The 22,434-nt window shown below is 35.4% G+C and overlaps 1 protein-coding gene across 9 annotated transcripts in view; it reads left to right on the plus strand.

The window, feature by feature from the left end:
• Positions 1-22,434, plus strand: part of GCA (grancalcin) — a 76,553-nt gene that overhangs the window by 49,919 nt on the left and 4,200 nt on the right. For all 9 annotated transcript variants that reach the window (XM_072751750.1, XM_025994151.2, XM_025994155.2 and 6 more), the window contains 4 exons: positions 3,084-3,153; positions 10,923-10,966; positions 11,257-11,404; positions 16,064-16,177. In XM_072751750.1, coding sequence (XP_072607851.1) covers positions 3,084-3,153; positions 10,923-10,966; positions 11,257-11,404; positions 16,064-16,177 — 376 coding nt within the window. The remainder of the gene's footprint in view (positions 1-3,083; positions 3,154-10,922; positions 10,967-11,256; positions 11,405-16,063; positions 16,178-22,434) is intronic.

Consider the following 22,434-nt stretch of genomic DNA (forward strand, 5'->3'; position numbering starts at 1 on the left):
GTGGCTCAGCGGTTTAGCGCTGCCTTCGGCCCAGGGCATGATCCTGGAGTCCCCGGATCGGTTCCCATGTCAAGCTCCCTGCATGGAGCCTGCTTCTCCCTTTGCCTGTGTCTCTGCCTCTCTCTCTCTCTCTCTTTCTCTCTCTCTCTCATGAATAAATAAATAAAATCTTAAAAAAAAAGATATTAAAGTGTATACCAGTTTACTAACCATGTTTTAGTCTCTTGTTTCTGGAAGGTTAACCCAAGTATTTAGTGGGACAACTAAAGTCAAATGATTTTATATTTTAGTGACTTTACTTCCATCTGTCATAAAAGTTTTGTGATACCAAGAGTTTACAAAAGATCAGAACTTATATTACCCTGGGACCTTTTTTTTTTTTTTTTTTTAAGGATTTTATTCATTTATTTGAGAGAGAGAGTGAGCACACAGGCATGGAGAGAGGAGTAGGGGGGAGGGAAAGGAACAAGCAGATTCTGAGTTGAGTGCAGAGCCCTACATGAGGCTGGATTGCAGGATCCCAAGATCATGGGCTGGATGCTAGGATCCTGTGATCATGACCAGAGCTGTAAACAAGAGTCCTACGCTCAACTGACTGAGTCACACAGGTGACCTTGCACTAGGACCTTTTGATGAATTTAATGTAAATTGTTTTGAGTTTTACTGCATTTAATTCTGAACTGTGATAAAATAATAAACTTGGTTTTTCATAGGAAGATTACACATTCAGTCTGAAGTAGAAGACATATGGACAGATTGCACTCCATCTTGTAGCAGTGCAAAACAGCATGGGAAAGGAAGCATAGGCCTTGCAGATAAATAAGCATGTAGAAATTTGATGCATGGAGTTTCAAGCTCTTTTTTTATTTTGTGGGAGAGAAAATAGTGAGATGTGTTTCTTAGTTTCACTCTATTCAAAAAAGTTTAATAAAGACTAAAATATTCTTTATATTCCTTAACTCAAATTTATAATGGCTTTTTGTGTGTGTCTTTTGAACCTGCTAGTTTTCAACTTTGCTTCCTCTATAATCTTTGTTCTTTCTGTACAAAAAAAATTTCCATACTCTTCAGGGTCTCTTTTGTGTCTTTGGATTTGCAGAATCCAGAGAAAGGTCCTCTGTACACCTAGTGGACTTCTGTGAAATCCTATAGAAGAAGCTCATATTTGAACAGAAATTATCATCAGACTACAAAGGATTGATTTCCTTACTTTTAATTGGATTGATCAAAGTTTTTGGTAAATTCCAATTGCCTTTTTTTAGAAAGTTTTAAGTTTGAGCCTGTTGCTTGCACAATGCATTATTTTTAAAAATGAAAAATTTGATGAAGCTTAGAATTCTCACTAATTTTATTCTCAGGTATAGTATCGTTTTCCCACTTAAGAAAAGTTAAAGAAAGGAGTAATTTATAACCATGTTATCTTTAGTGTACTAGAAGATAGAAGACATTTTTAAATTAAAAATGAGGGCAGCCCCGGTGGCGCAGCAGTTTAGCGCCGCCTGCAGCCCAGGGCATGATCCTGGAGACTCTGGATCGAGTCCCGCATCAGGCTCTCTCCGTGGAGCCTGCTTCTCTCTCTGCCTGTGTCTCTGCCTCTCTCTCTCTCTCTCTCTGTGTGTCTCTATGAATAAATAAATAAAATATTTTTAAAAATTAATTAATTAATTAATTAATTAAAAATGAGAGAAAAGTCATTTCCTTCTTTTGCTTCTGTTTTAATAATTTGTAAAAAAAATGTCTTTCAAAATTTACCCTTCAATAATTGACAACGACCTGGCATCTGTGCCATCATTTCATTGAGATACTGTTGACAGTGGCAGCTGTAGACTTCATTGATTGTTTTGTTTTGTTTACTGATGATATCTTCTCAAATCATGTTAGAAGTGTGTGCATGGTTTTTCAAAGTCTTAAAATATAATAGTGATTTTATATAACAGAAAGGTAGGTAATTGTTGTTTAAGTAAAAATTCCTTTGAAAGACTTTATCATTGAAGGAAAAATTGCTAACCTAGTTTTGATTCTAAATATATGGCTAATTTTTTTTATAGAATAATTTTCTTAGTTTAGAATTGACTAAAGTTTTGTAAGCAAAATCCCAGAACTATGCAGGGCAGAGAAAGGGACACTTATTCTGTGTAGGCACATAGATGATCCATTGGAAAGAATGCTGCTTATATTTTTAAATTCCTGTTAAAATCACTGGCATTGTTGTTATAAGGAATTCCTTGCTAAAGATCCATTAGAATGAGTGTTTTAACACTTCTTAGGAGTAGGTTGTAATTTTTTTTTAAATTTCTTGGGTCTCTTACAAAAATGAACTCTTAAGGAAGTTCATGTTTTAACTTTGCTTTCCTGATCCTTTCTCAGAGCTATTTGTTTTGCATTTGTGACAATGTTTATGATGCTTCCAAGTAAATTACTTTGTATATTTCTGTAGAAAATAATGAGGTACTGAAACATAATGGGAGTACTCAGCCTATTTCACTTCCCTTGTGATTTCTTGTTTGTGTAAAAAAAATGTGTTATTTCCCATAGTAAGTTCAAACACGAATGTTTGGGAAATAATCAGAAGAATTGCAACAAGATGCAGGACGACTCTAAAATTTTGCTGAGGGTAGTGGTGGTGGGAGAAAGTTATTCTCTCTTTCCAGTTACAACTTAATGTCTCTTAGAAATAATACCCCCACGAGACGGGCATTAGGGGAACATTTTTGAGATTTTTCTGAACATATTTTGGTCATTTTTCCATTTTAAGTAGAGGTACAATGATTCTCACAAGATATTATTTTGACCTATGATAGGTCAAAATGTTTATTCTGTTTCTCAGAAGTAGAAAAAATAAATTCTATTTGAAGTGCTTAAATATTAATAGAACATAACTTGGTTGTGAAAAATATATATATATTGTATGCTGTTCTGTATTTACCTTTGCTATCAATAATTACCTCTATAATTTTATAGTTGATAATAGAGTAAGTTTTAAAGAATGCATATTTATTGATTGGCCTAAAACATCCAATTAACATACTAATATAATTTGATATAGCTGTGCACTAAATCAGATTGTAATTGTTTTTTAACAGGATGGTGAAGTGGATGCTGAGGAACTTCAGAGATGTTTGACACAGTCTGGAATTAATGGAATTTATTCTCGTGAGATCTTCTTCCCCCATATTTAAAATATTTAAAAAATATATATATATTTTTTACCTTTTTATTTATTTTTTTTATTTTTTTTTGATTAATTTTTATTGGTGTTCAATTTACCAACATACAGAAAAACACCCAGTGCTCATCCCGTCAAGTGTCCACCTCAGTGCCCGTCACCCATTCCCCTCCAACACCCGCCCTCCTCCCCTTCCACCACCCCTAGTTCGTTTCCCCGAGTTAGGAGTCTTTATGTTCTGTCTCCCTTCCTGATATTTCCCAACATTTCTTTTCCCTTCCTTTATATTCCCTTTCACTATTATTCATATTCCCCAAATGAATGAGAACATACACTGTTTGTCCTTCTCCGATTGACTTACTTCACTCAGCATAATACCCTCCAGTTCCATCCACGTTGAAGCAAATGGTGGGTATTTGTCGTTTCTAATTGCTGAGTAATATTCCATTGTATACATAAACCACATCTTTATCCATTCATCTTTCGATGGACACCGAGGCTCCTTCCACAGTTTGGCTATTGTGGCCATTGCTGATAGAAACATCGGGGTGCAGGTGTCCCGACGTTTCATTGCATCTGAATCTTTGGGGTAAATCCCCAACAGTGCAATTGCTGGGTCGTAGGGCAGGTCTATTTTTAACTCTTTGAGGGACCTCCACACAGTTTTCCAGAGTGGCTGCGCCAGTTCACATTCCCACCAACAGTGTAAGAGGGTTCCCTTTTCTCCACATCCTCTCCAACATTTGTTGTTTCCTGCCTTGTTAATTTTCCCCATTCTCACTGGTGTGAGGTGGTATCTCATTGTGGTTTTGATTTGTATTTCCCTGATGGCAAGTGATGCAGAGCATTTTCTCATGTGCATGTTGGCCATGTCCATGTCTTCCTCTGTGAGATTTCTCTTCATGTCTTTTGCCCATTTCATGATTGGATCGTTTGTTTCTTTGGTGTTGAGTTTAATAAGTTCTTTATAGATTTTGGAAACTAGCCCTTTATCTGATATGTCATTTGCAAATATCTTCTCCCATTCTGTAGGTTGTCTTTTAGTTTTGTTGACTGTATCCTTTGCTGTGCAAAAGCTTCTTATCTTGATGAAGTCCCAATAGTTCATTTTTGCTTTTGTTTCTTTTGCCTTTGTGGATGTATCTTGCAAGAAGTTACTGTGGCCAAGTTCAAAAAGGGTGTTGCCTGTGTTCTCCTCTAGGATTTTGATGGAATCTTGTCTCACATTTAGATCTCTCATCCATTTTGAGTTTATCTTTGTGTATGGTGAAAGAGAGTGGTCCAGTTTCATTCTTCTGCATGTGGATGTCCAATTTTCCCAGCACCATTTATTGAAGAGACTGTCTTTCTTCCAATGGATAGTCTTTCCTCCTTTATCGAATATTAGATGACCGTACATTTCAGGGTCCACTTCTTTAAATTATGTGCATGTATAACTGTGATAAAAAATATTTTATCACAGTTATACATGCACATAATTTAAAGAGTCAAATAGTTCTGCAAAGCTTATTGTGAAAATAGCTGTTCCTTGTGCATAATTATCTCCCAGATGTTGACCACTTATAGAGGAAATCACATTCATCTTTTACATCTGATGCCTTTGATAGGATAGTCTTTCCTCCTTTATCGAATATTAGATGACCGTACATTTCAGGGTCCACTTCTTTAAATTATGTGCATGTATAACTGTGATAAAAAATATTTTATCACAGTTATACATGCACATAATTTAAAGAGTCAAATAGTTCTGCAAAGCTTATTGTGAAAATAGCTGTTCCTTGTGCATAATTATCTCCCAGATGTTGACCACTTATAGAGGAAATCACATTCATCTTTTACATCTGATGCCTTTGAAATTTGCCTCCAGATCTCAAAATAGCATGCTTTCATCATTATAGATTTTCAGTTTCAGTGATTAACAATTGATATCCTGCTATGGAAGATGAGAATTAACTCTCTTAGAACTTTAAACTCACTCTTGTCTCCGTATGCCACATGGGAATGCTCCCCAGTTCTCCTCCATCCACTGGATAGCTGTATAGTAATTTTCAGTAGGTCAGTAATCACTATTTGCCTTATTGTCATTATGTGAATGTTCTTCCTCTGTCTTGTGATAATGTATGATTAATTTTCCTTTTTATATACTGTTTTACTTTTTCTGAAATTAATCATCATTCTAGAGCTTTTTATTGTGGTCTACTTTCTGTGCATAGCTGCAAAGCTATCATTCCTTCGCCATCATTCCAGAACTGACTTTCCATGCTCTTTTGAGTTGGATCTCCCTTTTATTCCATCTCTAGTCATTAAAAAAAATTCAATAAAATATAACATTAACCAGCTTCTCAGGAAGAGGGGATCCCTGGGTGGCTCAGCGGATTAGCGCCTGCCTTCGGTCCAGGGTGTAATCCTGGAGTCCTGAGATTGAGTCCCACATCGGACTCCCTGCATGGAGCCTGCTTCTCCCTCTGCCTGTCTCTTTCTCTCTCTCACTCTCTCTCTCTGTATCTCTCATGAATAAATAAAATCTTAAAAAAAAAAAAAAACATTCTTAGAGAGTGCACAGGAGGAAAATCTTTTTAGACTTAATCTGAAAGTGCTTTCATTTTGTCCACAGAATTAAGTGACCAGATATGGAACTCTGAATTACAGATCATTTTCATCTAGAATTTTAACAATATTGCTCCATTGTTTCTAGCATCCACTGTTAACTTTATCTTTCTGTCCTGCCAATATGTCAATTTTTTCACTATGGAGGCTTGTGAGATCTTCTTTTTGTCCCTGGTTTGGAATTTCACAATGATGTGCCTGGTCGTGTTGTGTGGGAACTCAGTGGGCCTTCTCAGACTGGGAATTCATTTGCTTTAGTTCTGAGACATTTTGTTTAATGATGTTTTCTCAATTTTCTCCTTTTGGAATGCTTTTCATTTAGACGAGGTCATTTTTCTTATTTTTTTTTTCCTCCTGTCTCTGGCTGTCCTCTCTGGGGAGATTTTCTCAATCTTATTTTCTAAACCTTCTATTGAGTTGTATCTGCTATGATGTTCTTAAAATGCAGGAGCTTCTCTTCATGTATATAGTCTTCTCTTGTGTCTATGAAGCTGTATTTTGTATTTGTTGTTAATGTATTTTTGTTGCTATTAATATATTTTTCAAAGTTTTTTTTTCTTTTATCAACTATGTTTCCTTCAAAATTTCTTCCCCAGTTTATTTGTTTGGTTGTCTTTTGTGATTGATGCTTTTCTCAGGCATTTGAGATCCTTGGTTGCACGTGTTTTAACTAAAATGCAGGTGAGAAGCTTTGAGGTCATGGTTTAGTATTGATTGTAGACTTCCATGTCTGATGGCTTAGCAGGGCAGTTTGTTAGGAAACAACAGTATGTTTAGGGATTTCCTTTTGGGCTAGTTGTCCAGTAGGAAGAGGGCAGACTCAGGGTTCTCAGTCATTGATAAACTGTCCCTTAAATGCCTTATTTTTACTAGATAGGCTAGGGTTAGGGCTAGGTTATGTGCCTGATATCCTGCAGTTCAGAGACCTCTCCAGAGAATAAAACTCCAGACTTCTGCTGGGGTGAGACTAGACATGGCAGCCAAATACTGACTTAAGGCAAAGAGTGAATGTGAGTCTCTAAATACTCTTTAAATAGATATTCCTTTGGTCCTTCTGTTTTTATCTTTACATTCACACCAATTTTCAGAAATACTACCAATTCTTAAATGTTTGGGGCCTTCTCTAGGATCGGTAAGCTGCTTCTTAGCTATTCTTATCCTGTGTTCAGCAAACCACTTTCACAGATCGAGGGTTAGGGTTAGACATTAGAGATTAGGAGTTAAGATATGTGCCTGGTATCCTGCAGTTCCCACACCTCTCCAGAAAATAAAGCCTCAGACTTCTGGTGTGGTGAGAATTGGCATAGCAACCATATACCAATCTGAAACACGGAGGATTTTGGGGCTCTAAATTCTCTTTAAATAGATATTCAATTGGTCTTTCTGTTTTTATCTCTATCTTCACACTCGTTTTCAGAAAATACTGCCAATTTTTAAATGCTTGGGGTCTTCTCTAGGATAAGTGGGCTGGTTCTCAACTTTTCTTATCATGTATTTAGGAAGCCACTTTCTCAGATCTAGGGTTAAAATTAAGGTGAGGCCTAGAGTCAGGGTTAGGGTTAGGGTATGTGCCTGGTATCCTACAGTTCAGAGACTTCTTCATCTGGTGAGGGTTAGAGTTCGAGGTTACGTGTTAGGAGATTGGGTTTAGGGATTTGGGTATGTACCTAACATCCTGCAGTTGAGACCTTCCCCACAGTATAAATTCCCAGTTTTGCTGAGGTTAGAATAGACATTGCAGATATCTATGGATCTGAGGCAAGGAGGGGATTTGCTACTCTAAATACTCTCTAAATAGATATTCAGTTGGTCTTTCTTTTTTATCTCTACTTTCACACCCATTTTCAGAAATACTAGCAATTATTAAATGTTTGGGGTCTTCTCAAGGATAAGTAGGCTGCTTCTTAGTTTTTCTTATTGTGTGTTCAGAAGCCACTTTTTCAGATCTAGAGTTAGGGGTAGTGTTAGGGTTAGGGTCAGGATCAGTTAGGGTACATTCCAAATATTTTGCAGTTCAAAGACCTCTCTAGTAGGTTAGAGTTAGGTTAGGGTTAAGGTTAGTTAGGGTGAGTATTAGAGTTACCATTTGAGGTTAGGTTAGTGGTTTGGAGCAAAAGGTTTGGGTATGTCCCTGGTAGCTTGTAGTTCAGAGACCTGTAGACAGTAAATCCTCAGACTTCTGCTGGGTTGTGAATAGACATGATAGCCATACTGCTGAGGCAGAGAGGGCATTTGGTGCTTTAAATACTCTTTAATTATACAGTCAATTCCTTCTGTTTTTCACTCTACCTTCACACCCACTGTCAGAAATACTACCAATTCTTAAATGTTTGGAGACTTCTCCAGGACAAATAGGCTGCTTCTCAGCTCTCCTTATAGTGTGTTCAGAAGCCATGTTCTCTGATCTAAGGTAATTGGTCAGGTTAAGGTTAGGATCAGAGTCAGGGTCAATGTTAAGGTATGTGTTTGGCATCCTTTAGTTGAGACCTTTCCAGAGGTTTGGTGTTTGGGTTAGTAGTAGAGTGAGGGATAGCATTATGGTAGAGGTTAGAAGTTAGGGGTTAGAGCTGAAGGGTCTGGGCATGTGTCTGGTATCCCACCGTTCAGAGACATCTCCAGAAAATAAATCCCCAGACTTATGCTATTATGAGAATAGACAGGGAGAGCCATCTACCAAATTTAGGCAAGGAGGGGGTATGAGACTGTAAATGTTAACTCTTTAAATAGATATTCAATTGGTCCTTCTGTTTTTATCTCTACCTTCACACTCATTTTCAGAAATACTACCAACTCTTAAATGTTTGGGGTCTTCTCATGGATAAGTAGGCTGCTTCTTGGCTTTCTTACTGCATATTCAAAATCCACTTTCTCAGATCTAGGGTTAGGGCTAGGGTAGGAGTAAGAACTGGTGTTAGTGTTAGGGTTAGGGGTTGTAGATTACTGGTTAGTAGTTAAGATTAAGGATAGGGTTAGTGTAGGTGTCTGGTGTCCTGCAGTTCAGAGGCCTGTCCAGAGGGCTAGTGTTGGGATTAAGGTTAAGGTGAATGTTAATATCAGGGTTAGAGATTAGGGGTACTGGTTATTTTTAGTGGTGAGTGCTTTGGATATGTATCTAGTATCCTGAAATTTAAGGAATTCTCCAGACAGTAAATCCCTAGATTTCTGTTAGAATAGACATGGCATCCATCTATGGAGCTGAGGCAAGGAGGGAATTTGAGGCTCTACATCCTCTTTAAATAGATGTTCAACTGGTCCTTCTGTTTTTATCTCTACCTTCACACCCTTTTCATATATAATACCAATTCTTAGATGTTTGGTGTCTTCTGGATAAGTAGGCTCCTTTTCAGCTCTTCTTATTAGGTTTTCATCAAGCCACTTTCTCAGGTCTATGTTAGTTAACTTCCATCCATCCTACTACTTTTCTTTTACTTTTTACATAATTCTTTTCCTTTATCTCTCATTCTCTTTTTTTCTAATGGTTTGACTTTAGAAGATTTAATTTTTTGTCCATTGTAATGGGGTATTGGGGGAAATGAAAATCTATTAACTTTCCTCAAAATTCTTCTCTATTGTCAAAAATATTTAATCTGATATACACATATACTCAATCCTATTTTGTGATGGAAGATATGCTTATTTGAAGACTCAGCACTTGCCATTTGTTATCATATGTTCAGATTTTCCCATGTAATGGATGTGTGCCATGTTAACTTGAAAGCAAAATATATCATTTGCTTTACAAAATGATTGAATGTCAGCCAGAGATTTCTTATGGAAACTTTGCCACCCTCTTCCCACTTGAGTAGTATCCTTATGAAGGAGCTCTGGGCTCCAGTCCTGACTTTTCCACTTATTAGCTCTGGAAACTTGAAAACTTTATTCTGGGCCTCTGTTTCTTCATTTGTAAAACTGGGACTTACAATACTTGCAATTCTTGCAATAGCATGTGAAATCACAAAATCATACTACCTGGCTCTTAGTGAATGCTCATCGAATGTCTGTTGAATTGTCCATCTGAAAATACTGTAACCACCTATTCTAATATTGACGCTGTATTAATGTAAATTGGCTATTCTCACTTATAAAATGTTTTATGATTTTTTCTTAATAGGCCTAAAATTTAGCTGAAATGTTTTTCATTTATAAAAATTTCAAAATATTTTATCAAAAAATAAGATAACTTAATTTTAAGCATTTTTATTTATTTATGCATTCATTTTTAAGGAGCTACTAGTAAGAACTTTGTAAGCTTAACTAAACTGTACTGACATAATATCTCTTATCAGGACTGACCTATAATTGGTCTTGAGGCAAATCAGCTTACCAGTTCAATGCAATTATGATAAGGGTTATAAAAATTAAATTCTACTGAGTCTTCAGTTACAGTTTTGTAGATATGAGGTGTTAATGTTCCTAATAACCCACGATTTTAAGATGTTTATATTTACTTTTTTCTTCCTGCCTTTTCCCTCTCTTAAGGGAAAATAGCTGCTTCAGATCAGAAGCTCATATTTTTCTTATTTGATTGATTGCAGTAAACTAGCAAATGATTTACCTATATCTTACCTTACTCTGTAGTCTGGTCAATGTGAAAGGATGTTTCTGGAATGAAAATTTAAGAATTGCCCCACTGCTTTAAGTCTGTTCCTTAAATTCTTCAGTGACTTCCATTAGTCTAAATCTTTAGGGTGGCATTCAAGATTTTCATGATCTGGCCCTTATCTGCCTTTCAGATGTTATCATAAGCCAGTCCTTCACCTAAGCTTTAATTAAATCTCTAACTCCTTCAGTTCTTGTGATTTTTGTGGATAGGTTAGACTTCTACTTAAAACCTACTTACCATTTATGTTTGGAACACTGAAGCCCTCCTTTCACCTATAAAAGTAATTTTCAGTTATTTTATCATTGTATATCTAACTACCCAAATCCCCTGCCTAGTGTTAGTAGTTTGAAGTAGTTGTGATCTTTATTTTCATCCTTTTTTCTCCCCCCCCCCCAAGGATCCCTAACATTTAAAGTCTGTTGATAAAGGGTGATTGTGTATTTTTGGCAATTTTTAAACATTTTCTTGTATAAAATAGAAATTGTCATAATTTTACATAGATAAAATTGGGCAGACTCCAATTGAAATAATAAATATGTTTTATAGCCTTCAGTTTGGAAACCTGCAGAATTATGATCGCCATGTTGGATGTATCCTTGAATAAAAATAGAATATACTAGAATATGAAATAATTGCTTTCTGAATATAACCAAGCAATTGTTGGCTATAAATGACCATAGTAAATTGGAGACTTTAAAAATACTTTGTAAGATCCTGTTTGAATTCTGTACTTTTCCATTTTTACACAGAAGTCTATTCATATGCTAAACTTGGCTAACTTGCAGAAGCATACTAACAATTTTTTAGTCATGATTTACAGTTTTGGGTCAAGTAAATTCTCTTTGGTATCAAAACTTATTTTTATTAATAAAACTATCAGAGAGATTACACAGGAAAAATGGGATTTAATGAATTCAAAGAACTTTGGGCAGCTCTTAATGCTTGGAAGCAACACTTCATAACTATTGATCAAGACCAAAGTGGCACAGTAGAACATCATGAATTGAATCAAGCCATTGCTGCAATGGGTAAGAATATTAAAATTCTTTAGAATCTATCCAGATCATCTTTGTTCTTTGATGAGATGAATCTTAATTATTAGAGTTTAAGGAATATATTATATCAATTGTTAGCCAATTTGATTTCAAGATTGTAGATATGTTCTGACTGATGACATTTAACAAAACCATTTTATCTATGATTTTTCCAAAAGATGATATTTTATACATTGTGGTTGATAAAATAATTTCTAAATTTCATCTGTTGACTTTATTAAAATGTAGTCCCCTAATCATTGGTACTCACCATTTATATTGTATTTTATGTAACTTAGTAAGATCTCTAGTGTTTATTTATTTAGATATTTTTACCGTTTTTTGAAATATAATTAATATGCAGTATTATATTAGTTTTAGGTGTACAACACTTCTATACAAATCCATATCAGGTATTCAACCATTCTAGACATTACTCGGTGCTCACCACAAGTATATATACCATCTGTCATACAGTGTATATTATGATCTTGTTGACTGTATTCCCTATGCTGTATTTTTCATCTCTGTGACTTTATTTTTTAATTTTTTAAAAGATTTTATTTATTTATTCATGAGAGAGAGAGAGAGAGAGAGGCAGAGACACAGGTAGAGGGAGAAGCAGGCTCCATGCAGAGAGCCTGATGGGGACTCGATCCAGAGACTCCAGGATCATGGCCTGGGCCAAAGGCAGACACTAAACTGCTGAGCCATGCAGGGATCCCCCGACTTCATTTTTTTTAATTGGAAGTTTGTACCTCTTAATTTCACCTCTGGCAACCATCAGTTTGCTCTGTGAATTTAAGAGTACCTTTTTGTTTGTCCCTTTTTTCTTTGTTTTGTTTCTTAAATAGCATATTTAAGTGAAATCATGTCTTTCTCTGACTTATTTCACTTAGTATAATACTCTATATAGGTGCATCCATGTTGTTGTAAATAGCAAGATCTCATTCTTTTTTATGGCTGAGTGATATTTCATTGTGTATATACCACATCTTTTTTTTTATCCACTTATTTGTGGATGGACACTCTGGTTGCTTCCATAATTTGGTTATTGTAAATAGTGCCTCAATAAACATAGGACTGCATATATCTTTTTAAATTACTGTTTTGCTTTTCTTTGGGTAAGTATGCAGCAATGGAATTACTGGATCATAGGATAGTTCTGTTTTTAATTTTTTGAAGAATCTCCATACTGTTTCTACAGTGGTTGCACCAGTTTACATTCCTGCCAATACTGCAGGAAGGTTTCTTTTTCTCCACATCCTCACCAATACTTTTTAGTCCTTGTCTTTTTGATTTTAGCCATTATGACAGTTGCAAGTGGGGTTGTCTCTCATTGTGGATTTGAATTTCCCTGATGATGAGTGATGTTGAGTATCTTTTGTGTGTCTGTGGTCATCTGTCATCTTTTTTTTTAAATATTTTATTTATTGAGAGAGAGAGAGAGAAAGCATGGGCAGGGGCAGAGGGAGAAGTAGACTCCCCACTGAGCAGGAGGCCTGATGTGGGGCTCTATCCCAGGACCTTGGAATAATGACCTGAGCTGAAGGCAGACACTTAATCATCTGAGCCACCCAGGTGCCCCTATCTGTTTGTCTTCTTTGGAAATATGTCTCTTTGGGTCCTCTGCCCATATTTAATTGGATTATTTGGAGTTTTTGGTATTGAGTTGTATAAGCTCATTATATTTGGATATTAATCCCTTGTGGGATATGTGATTTGCAAATATCTTCTCCCATTCATTCAGTAGGTTACCTTTTCATTTTGTTAATGGTTTCCTTCACTGTACAAAAGCTTTTTATTTTGGTGTAGTCCCAGTGATTTGTTTTTGCTTTTGTTTCCCTTGCCTCAGTAGACCTATCTAGAAAAAGGTTGCTTCAGCCAATGTTAAATAACTGCCTGTTTTCTCCTCGGAGTTTTATGGTTTTAGGTCTCACTTTAGTTTTTTAATCTATTTTTTTAAGAGATTTATTTATTTATTTTAGAGAGAGGGAGGGGCCAAAGGAGAGGAAGCAGTAGATAAGCCCTCTTTGAACTCCCTGAACTCAGAGCCTGATGGTGCTCGATGCCACACCCTGAGATCATAACCTGAGCCAAAATCAAGAGTTGGACGCTCAATCGACTGAGCCACCCAGATGCCCCACTTCTTTAAATCCATTTTGAGTTCATTTCTGTGTATAGTATAAGAAACTAGTCGAATTTCATTCTTTTGCATGCAGCTGTTCAGTTTTCCCAACATCATTTGTTGAAGACACTCTTCCCCATTATACATTCTTGCCTCCTTTGTCATAAATTAATTGATCACATAAGTCTCAGTTTATTTCTGGGCTCTCTGTTCTGTTCTATGGATATTTTTATTTGTTTTTGTGCCAGTACCACATTGTTTTGATTACTGCAGCTCTTGTATGTCTTGAAATCTGAAATTGTGATACCTCCTGTTTTGTCCTTCTTTCTCAGAATTACTTTGGCAATTTGGGGTCTTCTGTAGTCCCATACAAATTTTAGTATCACTTGTCCTAGTTCTGTGATAAATGCCATTGATCTTTTATAGGGATTGTATTGAATGTCTAGATTGTTTAGGGTAATATGGACATTTTAACAATACTGGTTTTTCCAAGCCAGGAGCATGGAATATCTTTCATTTGTGATAAGAGCTCTAATTTGATAGCAAAGGCTTATTTCAGTATGTTATGCTCCATATTATAGTCTAGCTTTTCAACAGTAAAAAACATGTTTTCTAAATTTTCTTTCTTATGTAATTAGTATACACAGTGTATAACAAATACCTCAAAATGGGAAGTCTGCATTTTAGAGTATTTAAAAGAATATAACTTTAATTTTATTCTATCTTTGGTAAGCTAAGGTTCACTGTCTATTTTCTTTCAAACATAGTAACATAAAATGATGTTTAACCTACTTTTACAGTTCATGCAATTTTAAGTAGTTTTCTTAATTTTGTTTACCTCTATGATTTTACTTACACTCATTTCTAAACAAAATACATTTAAAGAAAATTAACTTTTTGAGAGTTAAAATCTGAACACAGTGTACATTATCGTAAATTCCAATTTAAAGAAGTTGAAACTAGTGACTTGTTTTGTAAATAGACATTTTAATTTAATAGGTGGTAGTTTTGGGGACAATCCTAGCCACATCATATGTAGTTCAGTCAGAGTATTAATACCTAATGGATTAAACTTGACCCTTAACTCAACATAGTGTTGAAAATTAATATAACCTTTTACAAAAAAGAAAACCGCTAGAGTTCACATAGAGAGTTGCATGCCACAAAGAAGAATTGCGGATTATTCAAATTTAAGATCTTCAGATATATTTTAAAATATTCAAATTATTTTGCCAAGGATGCTATAGGAAATCCTAAGATTTTTATTACTACATCAGGATCATAACTTCCTACGAGGAAGCTTAAAAAAATATTTGCATATAATTACATTCATTTGCATTATTTTACTTCTATTAAATTATACCTTTCCTTTTATTTATTTTTAACAAGTTTCTGGGTTATATTTTAATGTAGCCACATAAGGAATTTTTCTACATTTATTATTGTTTTCCCCTTTGAATAGATTTTTGTCTTTTGGGGGCACCTGAGTAGCTCAGTCAGTTAAGCATCCGACTTGACTTTGGCTTAGGTCATGATTTCAAGGTCATGAGATTGAGCCCCGTGTTGCATCAGGGCTCCAAGCTGGGTGTGGAACCTGCTTAAGATTCTCTCTCTTCCTCTCTCTCTGCCCCTCTCCCTCAGTTTATGTGCTATTGCTCTGTGTCTCTCGAAAAAAAAAAAAAAAAAAGATTAGTGTCTTCTGTCCAAATCTAATCCAGTAATATATAAAGATAATAATTCTGGGTCAGCACCCTTCACAATAAACTATACATATATTTGAAAGCTGCTAAAAGTAGATCTTAAAAGTTTTCATAATAAGAGGAGAAAATTCTGTAACTATATAGGGTAAAGATGTTAACTACACTTATTATAATAATCATTTTGCAATACATACAACTATGGAATCATTATGTTGTACATCTGAAACTAATATAATTTTATATGCCAATTATACCTCAATGAAAAATTAAAAAGAAAAAAAGGAAATACAAAATTTAAATGATAGAAAAGATCTGTAATAATGTTTTCTCTAATATTCTTTAAAGAAGTCTCAAATTACAGAATTGAAATATTGAAGCATTAAAACCTATAAGATACTCGACATTATTTAAAAATCAAAATATATTTTAAAAATGCAAAAATGTAATTGCTTTCTTAGCTTTGACTTCATTACACAGTTAGACTGGTGATACTAGCAAGACAAAGGAGGCAAGAATGTATAATGGGGAAGAGTCTCTTCAACAAATGATGTTGGGAAAACTGAACAGTTGCATGCAAAAGAATGAAATTCGACTAGTTTCTTATACTATACACAGAAATGAACTCAAAATGGATTTGCCCATTTTATTACTTTATTATAATAAGTCTTTGATAGATTTTAATGTTAATGTATTTGGTTTCTAGTATATATTTTTATGGAATGAATTTTGGAAATTTATTTTACAATTGTTTTTTAAAAAAATGCAATGTTGTGTTCTTATGGTGTTTGGTTTTAGAAATTTTAATGTATAAATATCTTTTTCTAGGTTACAGATTGAGTCCTCAAACATTAACTGCTATTGTTAAACGGTACAGCAAAAATGGCCGAATCTTCTTTGATGATTATGTTGCTTGCTGTGTGAAGCTTCGAGCATTGACAGGTATTGATCATTTTAAAAATAGATGCAGTATTATGTAGCTGTTTTTCTGAATATCTCTCATTTTATTCAACTTTTTGATAATAATGTATTTTTTACTTTTATTCACTATTAAATCTAATCACTTTTAAGGCTTTAAAAACTTAGTAATATGAATAGTGAAAATTTGTCATAGCTCAGTTTTGGAAAGTTTTCTTCATGTGTCAGTCCCCAGGATATGATATCACTTGATTTAATTGAGAATGAAGAGAGAGAGGGAAGATGACAGGGGAGTAGGAGAACCGTAGGTTTGTCTCTTCCCACAAACACACCTAGATAACTAACAGATCATCCTATATAGTCCAGAAATTAGCAGAAGATTGATAAAGGAGGAGACACAACTAAAGGGGGAGAAGAGGCCCCATCAAAGAAGGTAGAAAGGGCAGAGATGTATTTTAGGGGAGAAACGGATCATGCGTGCTAGAGAGGTGGAAGCTGTGCTCAGGGAAAAGGGTAAGAGAGGAACACCCAGGAATGCACAAGAATATTTCCCCGAAGCCATTAGCTTGGAAAATGAGAGGGGCTCAATTCTGTGAGTTCTTGCAATCAGTAGGGCTTAAAGCCCAGATTTTAAAGGTCCTTGTGCTTGGTTAGGATAGAGCCCAGAGGGCAGACAGCTTGGAAACAATGATCTGAAGAATGCTTGGAGCACACCAGGGAGAGTATTCACTCTTCTAAGAGCATGTCCCTGAGAGGCAGTGTTCATGGAGATACCTCTCCGGAACAGAGGAACTGGCTGGTGTCATTTCCCTCTCCCACTCCCTTAGCATAAATACAGAGCCACCTGCAAGAAGCAGTTCAGCACTGATACTGGCTGCCTAACTTGTTTATAGCAAACCTCTGCACTCTGGCAGGACTGCTTTCTCAGTCAAACTTGACTCAGTCCCAGCATGGTGGGCTTTTCCCCCAGAAGACCAACACAATCCCCTGCCCACACCATGTCTCAACAGGAGTTCTGTAGAGCCTCAGTTCTGGTGCAGTTGGTGTTAGGTCTTATTTAATAAGGAGACTAGTGGACACCTAGGTAAAACTTGCCACATTCTGGCCAAGGACAAAACACTGCACACAGCAGATGAGTAGAGCCTCTGTGGATGACTGGCCTAAAGGACAGACCAGCCAAAACATAAGAGCAGAGCATACACTGCACATACCAGAGACATTCCCTAAAGTGCCAGGCTCTGGACACTACATGACCTATTCTTCATAAAGCTACTACTGCCAGGAGCAGGTGCCATAATTGTCTTTTCTAACACATAGAAAAAGGTAAGAGACTTAGACAAAATGCCAGGATGGAGGAATTTATCCTAAATGAAAGAACAAGATAAGGCTATGGCCAGAGATCCAAGCAAAACAGATGTAAATAACATTCCTAATGGTGAATTTAAAGAAACTTAAGGATACTCACTGGGCTTGAGAAAATAATAGAAAAAAGAAAAAAAAAATCAGTGAGACCTTTACCACGGAGATAAAAGAGTTAAAAAAGAATCAACTAGAGATAAAGAATGCAATAAATGAGATTGGAAACAGGCTTAATGTAATGAAAAGCAGGCTGGAAGAAGCAGAGGAATAAATTAGGGACCTAGAAGACAAAATAATGGAAAATAATGAAGCTGAACAAGAGAGAGAAAAATTATGGAATATGAGAATAGACTTAGGGAATTGAGTGACTCCATCAAATATAATAACATTCATATTACTGGAGTTCCAGAAGAAGAAAGGAAAGAAAAGGGGGCAGAAAATTTATTTGAAAAAAAAAAAAGCAGAAAACTTCTTTAATCTGGGGAAGGAAACAAACATCCAGATGCAAGAGGCACAGAAGATGCCTTCAAAATCAAGAAAAGCAGACCACACCAAACCTATTGTAATTAAATTTGCAAAACATAAGTGATGAAGAAAAGATCTTAAAAGCAGCAAAACAAAAGAAGTCCTTAACTTGATAAGGGAAGACCCAAAGGTTAACTGGAGATTTCTCAGATGAAACTTGGCAGGCCAGAAGAGAATGGCATGATTTATTCAAGATGGTGAATGGGAAAAATCCATAGCTAAGAATAGTGTGATATTAGCAATGATAGCAATGCTATCATTCAGAATAGAAGGAGAGTTTCTCAAACAAAAACTAAAGGAGTTTGTGACCACTAAACCATCCCTACAATATTATTAAAGAGGACTCTGAGTGCAGCAGAGTCAAATGACAAACACAAGAAAGGATCAGAGAAAATCTGCAGAAACAATGACAAAGTAAGTAATAAAATGGCACTAACTACTATCTATCAATAAATATTTTTAATGTAAATGGACTAAGTACTCCTATCAAAAGACATAGGGATCAGAATGGGTAAAAAAATAATAACCATTTACATGCTGCCTATAGGAGACTCATTTTAGATCTAAAGACACTTGAAGATTGAAAGTGACGAGATGGAGAAATATTTATCACGTAATGGATGTCAAAAGAAAGAGTAGCAATACTTCTATCAGACAAACCAAACTTTAAAGAAAAGACTGTAACAAGAGATAGAGAGCACTATATCATAATTAAAGGGGACAGTCCAATAAGGAGATCTACCAACTGTAAATATTTTTGCACCCAACATGAGAGTACCCAAATATATCAAACAATAACAAACATAAAGGGACTAATTGATAATAATACAATAATAGCAGGGGACATCAACAGCCCACTTGATCAATGGACAGATTATCTAAACAGAAAGGAAACAATGTCTGAATGACACCTTGAACCAGATGACTTAATAGATATATTCAGAACATTCCATCCTAAAACAGCATAATATACATTCTTTTCAAGTACATGTGGAACAGTCTCTAGAATGGATCACATGTTAGGTTACAAATCAGGCCTCAACAAATATAAAAAGATTGAAATCTTACCATGCATCTTTTCTGATCACAAGACTAAGAAACTAGAAGTCAACCATAAGACAAAATTTGGGAAGACCATAAATACATGGAAGTTAACATGGTACTAAACAATGAATGCATCAGCCAGGAAATCAAAGAAGAAATAAAATACAGGGATACAAATGAAAATGCAAATACAATGGTTCAAAACTTTTGGGATGCAGCAAAAGTGGTCCTAAAAGGGAAGTATGGAATACAAGCCTACCTCAAGCAGCAAGACAAATCTTAAACAACCTAATCTTAGACCTAAAGGAGCTAGAAAAGAACAACAAAAGAAATCCAAAGCCAGCAGATGGAAGGAAATAATAAAGATTAGAGTGGAAATAAATGATATAGAATCTAAAAAATCAGTAAAACAGATCAATGAAATCAGGAACTCGTTTTTCAAAAAAAAATTAATAAAATTGATAAACCTCTAGCCAAATTTATCAAAAAGAAAAGAGAAAGGACCTAAATAAATAAAACTACAAAAAAAGTAAAAATAACAATCAACAACACAAAAACACAAACACATTATAAGGGAATATTATGAAAACCTATATGTCAACAAATTGGACAACCTGGAAGAAATGGACAAATTCCTAGACATATATAAACTACCAAAACTGAACCAGAAAGAATAGAAAACTTGGATAGACTGATAACCAGCAAAGATATTGAATCTGTAATAAAAAACAAACAAAAGTCTAGGATCAGATGGCTTCTTCATAGGTAAATGCCACCAAACATTTAAAGAAGAGTGAATACCTATTTTACTCAAACTATTTCAAAAAATAGAAAAGGAAAGAAAACTTCCAGTACTTCAGCAGTACCCTACTACCAAAACAGATAAAGACTCACCTAAAACCCTAAAAAAAAAAAAAAAAAAAGAGAGAGAACTGCAGGTAATGTCTCTGAAGAACATAGACACAAGAATTCTCAATAAAATATTAGCAAACTAAATCTAATAGTACATTAAAAGAATAATTCACTATGATCAAGTGGGATTTATTCCTGGTTTGCAAGGGTGGTTCATTATTTGCAAATCAATCATCATGATATACCATGATACACATTAATAAAAGAAAGGATAAGAACTATATGATCATTTCAATAGACGCAGAAAAAGCATTTAACAAAGTACAACATCAATTCATGATAAAAAACTCTCAACAAAGTAGGCTTAGAGGAAACATACCTCAGTATAATAAAGGCCATATATGAAAACCCACAGCTAATACCATCCTCAACTGAGGAGCTTTTCAGTTCTCAGATCAGGAACAAGACAGGGATGTCCACCCTTACCATTGTTATTAAATATATTACTGGAAGTTCTAGCAAGCAGTCAGATGACAAAAAGAAGTAAAAGGCAACCAGATCAGCAAGGAGGAAGGCACACTTTCACTATTTGCAGATGACATGGTACTCTATATGGAAAACCTATAAGATTCCACCAAAAAATTGCTAGAACTGATACACAAATTTGATTATACAAAATCAATGTACAGAAATCTGTTGCATTCCTATGTACCAATAATGAAGCAGCAGAAAGAGAAATTAAGGAATCAGTTCCATTTACAGTTGCACCAAAAACAATAAGATACCTAGGAATAAACTTTCTAAGGAGGTGAAACACCTGTACTCTGGAAACTATAAAACACCATGAAAGAAATTGGTAAGAAATGGAAGGACATTCCATGCTTATGGATTGGAAGAACAGATGTTGTTAAATTGTCTAAACTACCAAAGCAGTCTACACTTTTTTTTTTTTTTTTGCAGTCTACACTTTTAATGCAATCAGTATCAAAATACCAACAGCATTTTTCACAGAGCTAGAACAAACAATCCTAAAAATTTTATGGAACACAAAAGACTTGAATAGCCAAAGCAACCTTAAAAAAGAAAAACAAAGCTGGAGGCATCACAGTTCCGGACTCATGTTATATTACAAAGCTGTAGTAATCAAAACAGTATGGTGCTGGGATGCCTGGGTGGCTTAGCAGTTGAGCATCTGCCTTTGGCTTGGCATGATCCCAGAGTTCCAGGATCGAGTCCCGCATCTGGCTCCTGCAGGGAGCCTGCTTCTCCCTCTGCCTATGTCTCTGCCTCTTTCTCTGTGTCTCTCATGAATAAACAAATAAATCTTTAAAACAAAAAACAGTATGGTGCTGGCACAAAAATAGACACCTAGATCAATGGAACAGAATAGAAAACCCAAAAATAACCCGCAACTTGCGGTAACTTAATCTTTGACAAAGCAGGAAGGAATATCCAATGGGAAAAAGTCTCTTCAACAGATGGTGTTGGGAAAACTGGATAGCAACAAGCAAAATAAAGAAACTAGACCATTTTATTACACCATACACAAAAATAAATTTAAAATGAATTAAAGACCTAAATGTGAGACTTGAAACTATAGCAGTCCTAGAGGAGAACATAGGCAGTAACCTCTTTGACCTCAGCTGTAGCAATTTCTTTCCAGATAGGTCTCCTGAGGCAAGGAAAACAAAAGCAAAAATAAACTATTGGGATTTCATCAAAATAGAATGCTTCTACACAGTGAGGTAAACAATAAACAAAACTAAAAGGCAGTCTACAGGATGGGAGAAGATATTTGCAAATGACGTATTTGATAAAGGGTTAGTATCCAAAATATATAAAGAGCTTATAAAACTCAACACCCAAAAAACAAATAAATAATCCAATTAAAAAGTGGGCAGGAGACCTGAATAGACATTTTTGCAGAGACATCAAGATGGTGAACAGACACATGAGAAAATGCTCAACATCACTGGGAAAGACAAATCAAAACTATAATGCATTAATCACCTCACACCTGTCAGAATGGCTAAAATCAGCAACACAAGAAACAACAGATGTTGGTGAAGATGTGGAGAAAAGGGAACCTTCTTTCCCTGTTGGTGGGAATGCAAACTGGTACAGCCAGTATGGAACACAGTATGAAGTTCCTCAAAAGGTTAAAAATAGAACTGCTGTGCCATTCAGCAATTGCACTACCAGGTAGTTAGCCAATGAATGCAAAAATACTAATTCGAAGGGATACATTCACCCTGATGTTTATAAAAGCATTATCTACAATAGCCAAATCATGGAAACAGCCCAAGTATCCATCAATTGATGAATTGATAAAGAAGATGTGGCATATATAAACAGTGGAATATTACTCAGCCATAAAAAGGAATGAACTCTTGCGATTTGCAATGACATGGATGGAGCTAGAGTATTAAGCTAAGTGAAATAAGTCAAGAAAAGGATAAATGCCATATGATTTCATGCTTGGGAAATTTAAGAAACAGACT

This window comes from Vulpes vulpes, chromosome 3 (genome assembly GCF_048418805.1).
Source record: "Vulpes vulpes isolate BD-2025 chromosome 3, VulVul3, whole genome shotgun sequence".
NCBI classification, from domain to species: domain Eukaryota; kingdom Metazoa; phylum Chordata; class Mammalia; order Carnivora; family Canidae; genus Vulpes; species Vulpes vulpes.